At 38.2% G+C, this 11,087-nt stretch overlaps 1 protein-coding gene across 20 annotated transcripts; it reads left to right on the top strand.

Moving 5' to 3' along the window:
• The first annotated feature begins 3,499 nt into the window (after positions 1-3,499).
• LOC110865286 lies at positions 3,500-8,992 on the top strand. Of its 20 annotated transcripts, none has more exons than XR_004860596.1 (12): positions 3,501-3,756; positions 4,075-4,173; positions 4,260-4,470; positions 4,590-4,646; positions 5,097-5,293; positions 5,434-5,519; positions 5,716-5,795; positions 5,903-5,983; positions 6,277-6,989; positions 7,184-7,301; positions 8,213-8,570; positions 8,672-8,992. XR_004860596.1 is itself a non-coding variant. In XM_022114527.2 (3 exons), exons 1-3 carry the CDS (start codon positions 8,095-8,097, stop codon positions 8,698-8,700), a joined length of 378 nt encoding a protein of 125 aa, XP_021970219.1. In that variant the 5' UTR covers positions 7,313-8,094; the 3' UTR covers positions 8,701-8,992. The 20 variants fall into 20 exon arrangements, 1 of the variants encoding a protein (XP_021970219.1); XR_002550497.2 differs by having other exon boundaries at positions 5,716-5,983; positions 6,277-6,765; positions 6,934-6,989; positions 8,672-8,967; XR_002550498.2 differs by having other exon boundaries at positions 3,502-3,756; positions 5,716-5,983; positions 6,674-6,765; positions 6,934-6,989; positions 8,672-8,967.
• Positions 8,993-11,087: the final 2,095 nt, after the last annotated feature.

Here is an 11,087-nt window from a genome sequence, read left to right as displayed (position 1 = left end):
TTTTTGGACTTCATAGGTTCGGCCGGTCGCAAAAATTGTGCGTCCGTGAGGAGGACGTCACTTGGCGACTGATTGATCTCGGTCCAGTTACGGTCACGAGATTCCTTCTTGAATGCCCGGTTATCACGTTGGGCATTGATTGTTGCCCTTGTGTCGGACTGGTGACTCCGTGGGACGTATGGTTTGGAATCGTTGCCACGATTCCATGTGTCCCGGTTGCGCTTGTTATTGCGCTTGGAGTCTTGGCGGGAGGATTGGCCTTCCGCTTGGGGCTGTGCCTTGAAAGTGTGCGGTTTGAGGGACAGCTGGGTTTGGGCGTACGTCTTGACTGCGGCCATGACGTCGTCCCACCTTTCTGGCAAGCCCTCCTTGCCTGAGATGGTCATAACCATATCATTGTCCTTGACGGCCCGAATGAAATGGTTGCGTGCCATTTCATCTGCAACTCCGCCGATCTCGAGGCATTCTTTATTGTAGCGGACGACGAACGACTCCAGAGTTTCGTTGTCTCTGCGCCAGATGTTCATGACGTCCATGGAATCTCGTTTGTGACATCGCTGCTGGCTGAAATGTGCAAGGAATCTTTCTTGCAGGTCTTCAAATGAAGCCAGTGATCCCACTGGAAAAGAATCGAACCAAGCCCTCGCCAGACCCGTGAGGGTTTGGGGGAAAAAATGACACCAAGTGGTTTCATCTAACTTGCCATTGCACCCCGCGCCGGTAAAAATGTTCATGTGGTCGTCTGGGTCGGCCGACCCATTATACTTCCCAATTGTTAGTGGGGATTTAGTCGTTGTGACATCGGCGTGGGCAATCTCCGGCACAAATTTTGAGTTTTGCGCCGCGGATTTTGGTCTGTAGGCCTGGGTTTGGTTGCGCTTAACAGCGCGGAGGTATGTAGTGCGGGGTTCCGTGGTAGGAACGTAATTATGCCCTCCTGGTCTGCTGTTAGTTGCGTGGGATTCCCCGCAATATGTATGGTCGTCTGGGTCGGTACGACCAAACCCTTCGTTGTGGGATGCCGGAGCCGCGGTGGGCTGTAGACTGCCGCCTAGTTTCGCCATGAAGGCCTAGACGGCTATGTACAGGGCCTCTGCGGCGGGACCCATATGAGAAATTGTTCTCATCGATTGTGCGGACGTCGCAGTAGGAGGAACCGCGGTCTTCGTGCCTACTGCGAGAGGCTGGGTTTGTGGGGACCCTACCGTCCTATTGCAAGATACGACCCGCAGGTGTATGTGGTGCGGGGGTGGGACCACCAGGAATTTGCGCTTCAGCGCAGGCTTTATTGTATGCTACGGCCAGCATAGTTTGTTGTTGGAAATACCAGGCATGAAGGTCCATGCCTTGAGGTATCACAGTAGCATACTGTGAAAAATCTGGTGCGGATGCGGGGGAAGTGCCCCCTGCTGCGGATGTGCCTATGTGGCCAGCGTTTTGGGCTGGGGGAGCAGTCCCCGCAGGCCCTGGGTTTGCGGGGTTTAGGCTTTCCCCAGTAGCATTATTTGGACGATTAGACATGATCTCAAGAAAGAAAAAAATGCGAAAAAAGTGATAAGAGTAGCGGTGGACGCCAATGATGAAACAGTGGTTAACCGGGGGGAGGGGGGGTTAATTCACTGGTCTCGTCAAGTAGGGTTAATCCCTTCTTTCCGAGGATCGGTGGCTGGACCGTCCGCTGGTTGATCTCCTGCGCAAGGAAAACACACCGTGACGCGTAACAAGGAGGAAGAGGTGGGGGGTGCTCCTTGTTACCACTCTCCGGCGTGAGAATCAGTAATTTGCTTGAGAAGCAAAGTGTGTGATAGTAGTAGTAGTGGGAGAGTTGTGAAGAGATACCTCAAACCTGGTTTGGGATGGGTATTTATAGCCGAGGAGTGAAGGAGGTGGTTGAGTGGACAGATTGACGACATGCCGCCCTTATGCAGCTGTGTCAGGCTTGTCGGTTGTGGAGGTGAAGCCACGTCCTACTGTAGTGTCAGGCTGTTGCTTACGTGAGGGCTGACAGGCGACTGTCATTGGTGCCACTTGCTCTGTGGTGTCAGTCCCACTTGCCTCGTGGGCAGGATGCAATGTCGCGCCGCATCGCTGCTTGTGGTAACCGCTGTTGTTCCCGCGTTCCCACTCTGGCGAAGACTGCGGGATGCAGTGCTAGGCCGCATCGCCGCTTATGGTGACTGTTGCTGTTGTCCAGATCCTTTGTCGTGACGAAAATGTTCATAGGATGTGGTGCGAGGCCGCATCGCAATGCGTACACCCGTTTTCATACACAAGATAAGTCCTCTTCCATCACTTGACCGATTGGATTTGACCGCTGTGTTCGCGCGTGCCCGCACGGACACAGATAAGTTCTTACTGGTGGGGGTTTTTGATAAGGGTAATGATCACTCGCGGTTATGCTGACGCAAGATCTGGGACCATACCCCTTCACTAATGACGGCTAATTTCAATAATTGAATTCGATAAACTATAAATTAACTTGATATCAAACAAAGTAACAAATTAGAAGAACTCGAAATTGAAATACGTAAGCTCTAAATAGACTTAGTTTTTTTCGTGTCGACTAGAGCGTAACTGTTAAAGCGACCCAAATGTTAGACATTTAGGCCATGTTTGATTTATCTTTTCAAAACAACTTATGACTTTTTGGAAAAGTTAATAAGTAATAATGGAGTGACTTATTGACTTTTCCAATCACATAAGAATTTCATACCAAATATTTTTTAACTTTTTAAAAAGTTAAAAAGATAATAAGTTACTAAAATAAGCAATCTCAAACACCCCTAAGTGATGTTAGAGTAATTGTCTATTTCGGTTAACCATTAGATTATATACTCTAAATTTTATAAGACCCAAATGTAAGAATTTAAAGTTCTAAAAGTTCCTTGTAGTTTTTTTTTTTTTTTTTTTTGTGTGAGTGTGTGTATTTTATAAAAAAAAAAAGTTATATGCTTGTGTGTATATATATATAATAAAAATAGAAAATATAATTTGAACTCAAAAATCACAAGTTCGTATTCGATCCGAAACTCAATTACGGAAGTAGTTCAAACATGGAATTTGAATCTTATTTCAATCGAAATTGCAACTTTTCAAGTCTAAATCAAATATTGAACACATCTACAAGATGTGAGATCGATTTTATTATTATTTTTTTTAACAATGAAGGGATGCTAACTCCAAATTTAAAACTAACATTAGAAATTGTTTTGATGTGATTGAGTGGTATTTTAATATTAAGTACTATTTAGGGAAGCAATCTATCTACTTATCTATAAAAGGAGAAGTAATGCTGATGTAAATTTGATTATGTGTCAATCAACTAAGTATGCCATGTAAGTTTTGCTGATATAATAAATCACATTAAAAATCTAATATATATTGTATTAACTTTTTATTTAAATTAATATATATTGACTTTAGATTCAAAATTTAAAATTCAAAATTTGGCTCTAGATTCAAAATTCAAACAATATCCTATAAAACCTTCTTTTTAATTTCTCCTTATCAACTCTCAACTTTCAGCTCTCTCTCTCTCTCTCAAAGCCCTAAACGCCGAATCGCCTCCTCCGGATCTCAATCAACCTGTGCGACAACCTTCAATCCATCTTAAACCCTGTCTCCCGCGATTGCAATCATCTCAATCAAGATCTTTCAAAATTCAATCCATCACTTATGTCTCTCTCTCTCATCCAGATCTTTCAGCGATGAAGATGGACCGATAATCCTTAGTATCTACAATTCCGTATCTTCAAGGTGAGTTTTAGGGTTTTTGAATTATGTATTTCATATGATTTAGGGTTCGATTCCATATGATAACATATGAAACATTCGTTTAGGGTTGGATTTTCATATGATTTATGGTTCGATTCCATATTAAATATTCGTTTAGGGTTTGATTTTTATATGATTTACGGTTTGATTTCATATGACTCTGTCTTAAACATTCAACGGATTTACCAATTTCTTATGGTTTTACGCGGTTGGGAGTTGTTTTTTTTGGGTAATTTTGTTTGACCACGTTTATTTATAAAATTATTAATGCTAAGATTTGTTTTTTTTTAATTATTGTAGGATTTGTGAGAGGGAGATTTTAAAAATAACAACTCAGAATGATTTTGTCATCATCGCCAAAATCGCCGTCTTGGTTGATGTCTGGGAACAAATTTTGATGTAAAGAGCCCCTCTTTTCTACTGGTATTATGTTGGCTTTTTTTTTTTTTTTTTTAACTTTGTATGTGTTTGTTTTGCATGTGCAGTTTCAATTTTAGTCAGAAAGAAGGTAATGAAAAGGAGCAAGAAGGGTTGGGAAGATGAACATATTTGAAGAAACCCCCAATTTTCTTTTCGATTTCACTACTGCTGAAATCGAAAATTACTACCGTTGGAATATTTGTTTTCATGATTTAATCCTTTTTACAAAATATCTCAATCTCCGCGTCCAACTCATCGTTCTATGTCACCAACTCGGTACCTTTTTTATCATTATTAAAGCTTTTTAAGGGTCTCAGTCCTTTACATGCTTCTTTTAGGAATTATCTGTGTTGTTTCTTTATTGATTTTTTGTATCTACATTACTTATTTTGCAGAGGCACACGCTCCAGATCGGTTAGCAAATCCTTTTCTAATTCCAGAAGTCATTCAAGGTGTGCGACCATTCCGATCATAAAGCATAATCATTTATATATACTCTTATTAACTTTGTGGAATGTAGATTATTGATCTTTTCAGGTGATTTATGTGCATGATTTGTTAGAAAATTGGATTGATGTTTGTTAATTAGGTATACTTTGTGGAATGTAGAGTATAGAATCATGTTGATGAGAAACTTTGAAATTTGCAATTAGTTGTAGTTTTATATGTTAATCGGATAATTAATGTTGTTCATTGATCTATTCAATTGATTTAGGTTCATGATCTGGTTTTAAGATTGAATTGATATTTGATGATTATGTATGCTTTGTGGACTATGGAGTATAGATTATAGAATCATGTTGATGAGAAACTTTGAGAGTAATTGATGCTGTTTATTAATCTATTCAATTGATTTATGTGCATGATCTATTTTTAAGATTGGATTGATGTTTGTTGATTAGGTGTACTCTATGGAATGCGGAGTATAGAATCATGTTAATGAGGAACTTTGAAATTTCTCCTTCTAATGATTCGAAAAGGCTAAATCCTGGTGAGGATAACGAACCTTCAGAGGAGAAGGTCGAGAAAGGTTAATGTTCGTGTGACAATGTCATGATGGAGTGTTGTACAGAAGAATCAGAGAGATTATCGCTTCCAGGTTTGTTTCCTTTCAATTCTAAGTCTCAAGATTCATATTTTAGTTGAGAAGCAAGTGATAATGCAGGTTGAAAATGGATTTAAATGGGTAATTTTGTATGGTTTGAAGCGGGTCGGGTCTAATGTGTGCATTGTTGGCAGTTTGTCCGCTTGAGTCGAAGAGAAGGACAAGAGACTTCCAAATTCTCGGTACATGGTTCAAGCCATGGGAACTGGATCTGGGCTCGGTAAGTCCAGTGATTGGAAGTTTGTGATTTTCTGAATAACAATGTTGTGCCCAAAACTGGAGGCCATACTACAAATACCATGGAACGACCAACCTGTCAAATGCACAAACCTCAAGGGGTCTTGGTTGCATGGTGCTTTGCAGTTTTATATCAAGCTAATTCTGTTGTTTGAACTACTGGTATGGCAAAATTCCAGGTTTCGAAAGTGAAACAAGTTACAAGAAACGTGTCAATTTTTAGTGCTCGGCGACTACTGACTGAAACATGGCGGGTCGAGTGGGTGGACTTGCATGCATGCATGTTCTTATTCATTTTTCAAAATTTATTTTATCGATAGTTATAATTACAGAAACAATTTTATTTCAGTAGTAATTAATATGCAGCTAATGTGCTTTGATGGACAACACAAGTTACGAGTTATTACAATTACTAGATGATGTGTAGAGAATGCCACGGTATCAAAGGTAAAATAGTGAAGTCTTAATCTATTCAACTATTTATTTGTTCACTTAGAATAGTAAAACCTTAATTTATTCAACTATTTATTGGTTCACTTAGAATAGTTCTACATAAATCATGAACATCATATATTTCTTTATATAGTATTCTAATAAGATGTAAACAGTACTATAATTAAAAAAGCGCGCCTCAGGGGAAGGCCGTAGTGTGGGTGTAGAAATTGCTTCACAACATCAGAAGCGTAGCGATCATATGAAGCCATGGTGACTCTGGCTCTTTTTTTTTGTTTTTGCATAAGGCGCCATTTTGGGTTGCGAAAAGTCGCTTTCTGACTTCCTGTATAAGCCGAGCTAGGTTGAGTCGGGCAAGAGTGGAGGCAGGTTGACTGGGGCAAGAAAGAAACAAAGAAATGATAAAATGGCTTTCTAATTCATTAGGCCGAAGGACGAGAGAGAGAGAAAGAAGTTTGGAGTACATGTTTGTGTGGGGCTGGTTTTTAAACTGAATTAAGACATGCATTTATCTATGGTTTACTATTAACCCATGTGAAAAGTTATTCTTTTAATTTATATGAAATTCCAACTAATATATTATTTATATAATCATTGCCATGCGTTTTAATATCTTTGGTTTTAAACTTTATCCATACTAACATTTACCTCTTTTATGGTGATAATTTGACCAACGGAGCACAGGTATTAAAACCCCTTTTAACTAACGTGTCTACTATTCTATTCTAAACACACACAAAGAGAAAGAGAAAGACATGTTTCCACGACACAATGCGGTATATGATTGTCTTACTGAGATGTCTAGATAGTTCAATCTTCATACTGAGTTATGTGTTTTTGTAGTGGTTTCTATTGTGTTATGTAATGTTTTTTTTAGAGCCTAAATTATCTTTCGATGGATTAACTTGCTTCACAACTGAATATTGTTTCTGTTTTGTAATTAGAGACACAATTTGTTGAGAATTTTGGGGTAAACGACAACAGCAATTGGCCGATTGAGGTATGTAAACTCATATCGTTTTTTACAAATTACATTAAATTGGATAATAGAGTTGACTTTTGTCAAAAGCAATGCTTTTATTAGAAATTAATCCATATTTCTTGGTGAAAAACATCAAATTCTGTTTGTATACATTAGTGTACTCAATTATCTTATCCATATCCGGAACTGGATTTCGTCTTCTGTTTGTACAGACACTGTTTCCAACCAGATTGGTCATTGGGCAAGGTTACAGGTGGTGGTGTCGGCTTCCGGCTAAAAACCGTTAATCCAGAGACCGCGTAAAAACACACACGTCAAGTCGCGAATCAGGTAAAATAATAACCTTCATTTCACTACGAACCTTCACTTTTGTCAATAAAAATTGAATTTTTAAGTTGGGTCGGGCCACCAATGGGGTAAGAATCAGTTATGTTTTAAATAATGTTTTATGTGTAAAATGTTGATGTTAGTTAAGATGAATGCTTTCCAAACCAAAAAGAGGTGTTTTATTTGTAAATGGTATTCTTCAAAAAAAAGGTGTTTTATTTGTAAGTGGTATTCTTCAAAAAAAAATATACTTTGGCATGGTGTAAGAGCTTTTTTTAGGGAATAGGATTCAATTAAAGATATTTTAAGATGGAGGAATTGACATTAGCTCCACTAGAAACTTATGAGGTGTTTGGTTTATATATTGTTCAAGGAATTCGGGTTGTGATTTGTTCGGGTTTTTACCAAACAATGGATGCAATGTAACGTTCTCAACTATATCTGCTTAAAATTGGTTCTGTAACGAACAGCTGAACTCGCTTCTATACTGATACTATACGTTTATTTGTTACATTTATGGTAACGGCGAGGATGCTAATTATATTATACTCTAATACATTTAGCAACTTGGGTTGCCTCTACATACATTCATACCTTTTCATTGGCACCCATTTGAACGCACCTTTTAGGAAACTGACATTTTTAATTAATAAAATTCTATTTACGAAATGGTGCGACGATCAGCAACATCAACGCGTTGTTATATAAAAATTGAAGAAACGACATAACACACAAGCATAAATTGCGAATCCCTTTCTAAACCCCCTCAATTCCCAATTCACCTTTCCTTTTAAATATGCCGCTAGAAAAACCCAATTGCGGATCTCTTTTTTTACATATGCCACATGAAAAACCAAAATTGCGAGTTTATCGAAGGTGTGTAAATGATTTGATATTATTTATTTTTGTTCCAGGTTTGATGGCGATGAAATCAGTGGATTCGTCAAAACTAAAAACAAATTCAAAATATTACCTAGGTTTATTTTTTTGTATGATTTTGAAGGAATTTTGAAAATCAGCGGGTTCATTTGTCACTATTATATTACCCAGAATCAAGATGGATTTATGTGTTCTGCACAATGAATGAGTTTAATAATGGCGTCAACATCAAACAAAAAGAACTGGGTTTCTTTTTATCAAAATCGACGAATCTAAACACTCTTAAGAAACGTTGCCGCTTCGCTTACTTAAGATGCGATTTGAACGAGAATCAAAGCAAGACTATTGAAGGCGATGATGAACAGTCAAATAAGGGGTTGCAATCGAAATCAGGTATTAGTTTTGTCTATTATTGAACCACCAGATGTACTTTTTGTGGGATTCTAGATAATGATTTTTGTTACCCAGGTTTTTTTTTTTGTTTGATTTTGAAGGATTTTTGAAAATCAGTACCCTCTTCTGAGCAACGAAGGGATTACATCCGGCCAACCGCGGAATAATAAGGTTACGGCGTTAAAGAACTTAGCGCGACAACAGTAACAAACAACAATAACGGACAACGACAATTGTGCGAGCGTCCGCGACGGTTTAAATGAAGTATTTTACTATTCTTTAATTTTGTAGGTTTTGATCTTATATAAATTGTTTGCATTCATCCGTTTGATACCATTTTATGTTTTGATCTCTACGTGTTTTGTGATTCACTTTGAATTTGTGGTATTTCTATTAAGATCGTGGTCGCAAGTTTCTAATTATTTTTTAATCTTATATATATTTGAACTTGAGAAAAAATAAACACCATGAAACCAATAATCCAGAGGAAACCAGTGTTCCCGACGGCCTTACACAGTGGATAAATACCTTAACTAAAGAACGAAGTACAAAATTGAAAGAACGGAAGTTTCGATTAGATTTTGGCAAAAAAAAAGGAAGAAAAAAAACACTTTGATTAAAAAAGTATCGACTTAAGTAAGGAATAAAAAAATTCATATATATCAACCATGGTTGAATAACTACAACTACAATCCAATCCAATCTTCAGTTAATTCCCCTATGCCGATTGTTGAGTAAAAGTGAAGGGATACTTTCCGAAGAAAGTCGCCGTCCCAAATACTATGTCAAAGACGTAGGCTATGACGTTATCCTAACGACTGGATGACCATGAACATGTAGGCTAAAAGTCAAGACCATTTTAGTCAACAAAAAGTAGATGAACTTTGAACATTTTAGTAAGGGTGTCCGGAGTAGGCTCGGCAAAGGGTTCGGCAAACCCCATGGTCGCGCGGCAAACACTGCCGCCAACCCTTTGCCGAAGCGGTTTGTTTGGTCACGCGGGGAGGGCTTGCCGATGCAGGGAAGAGTGCATGTGAGAGAGAGGGGGTAGTGTGGGGTGGGGTCCATTCTAATCTCAACCAATCACACCTTTTTCCTTTTTTTTAAATAGTTTACCACTTCACCAAGTGTCTAAACCATTGCCAACACTTTTGAGCATAGTTTACCACTTTGACATGGCACACTCTCATTGGTTGATTTTTTTAGTTTGCCACTCTCAAATGTTTAACCACTCCTTACACCCTAAAATTGACCGATGGGCGAATACGTATGGTGTGTAGGCATAAATGATACTACATATCATCTTTTTAGATGCTATGACACAAAGTTTATGTTTTACTTTATTTTTATAATTTTTTCTTCACCCTTAAAATACTTGGTAAGTGCATTAAATAATATCACATTCACCGCCGCAACGCACGGGTATCGCCAACTTGTGAAGTACAAAGTACAGCCAAAAAGTTGAACTTGAATGTCAACTTCATGAAAGGCATAGACCATGCTGATGACTCACTTCACTGGTACATAATTTCATATAATTTCAAATAATAAAAAATACTAAAATTGTTTATTATTATTTTTTTGGCAGTTACAAAGTGTTTATAAATCCACGTGTGAGTGATGTGTTATGTACAACAACAGCTGAAGCACTTGCAATGGGAAAAGAAAAATTGTAGTTTGTGAAGACCGCCCTTCAAATGACTTCTTTAGGTCATTTTCCAACTGTTTACTTATAAATGTAGGCTTACATTCAATGTTTATATATGCAGAGTGCTCAATGAAAAATCATTACTAATGTCACACAATCTGCAGCACCAGAGAGTGTTTTAAAAGAAGGTATTCAGGTTATCAGTTGTGGGTATGATGATGAAACCGACTGGGGCAGTGAGGTTTGTTTTTGTTTTGGTTTCAACTTTTTAAACCTTTTAAAATGATTTGGATTTTTGAACAGTATCTAATGAGTTGAATATTGACAGATTGGGTGGATTTACGGTTCTGTGACGGAAGATATTCTTACAGGATTCAAGATGCATGCACACGGTTGGCGATCGATATACTGTATGCCACCTAGACCAGCCTTTAAAGGTTCTGCACCTATAAACCTGTCAGATTGTTTAAACCAAGTGTTCAAATGGGCTTTAGGGTCGATTGAAATCCTATTCACCAGACATTGCCCAATTTGGTATGGTTATAGTGGAAGACTAAAATGGCTCGAATGTCTTGCGTACAGAAACACAACCATTTATCCAGTCACCGTAATTCCGCTTCTGGTCTACTGCCGAAATTCAAAGCAAGTAATAGCAGCGCGTCGTTTACTTCTATCGAGAAATCGAGACATATCGATCCAAGGAGCGTTGAGGTTGCGGTTTTGCGGCAAAATGTAGGGGCTTTTTCGTATTTCCGTTAGATTTACATATAAACGTTATTAATGTATTCTTAAGTATAATGCAAACGTCAATTCATTAAATAATTTCACATCATATTTTACATATAAAAATAGGCTTACATTCAATGTTT

Source organism: Helianthus annuus, chromosome 6, assembly GCF_002127325.2.
Source record: "Helianthus annuus cultivar XRQ/B chromosome 6, HanXRQr2.0-SUNRISE, whole genome shotgun sequence".
NCBI lineage: Eukaryota > Viridiplantae > Streptophyta > Magnoliopsida > Asterales > Asteraceae > Helianthus > Helianthus annuus.
This window is presented reverse-complemented; position numbering and strand designations above follow the sequence as displayed.

Bases quoted from the DNA above. Each gene is read 5' to 3' on its own strand.
- LOC110865286 (XM_022114527.2), top strand. From the start codon at position 8,095: ATGCCGCTAGAAAAACCCAATTGCGGATCTCTTTTTTTACATATGCCA. The intron at 8,175-8,301 runs GTGTGTAAATGA...ATGATTTTGAAG, and splicing joins AAATTGCGAGTTTATCGAAG to GAATTTTGAAAATCAGCGGG. The intron at 8,571-8,671 runs GTATTAGTTTTG...TTGATTTTGAAG, and splicing joins GGGGTTGCAATCGAAATCAG to GATTTTTGAAAATCAGTACC.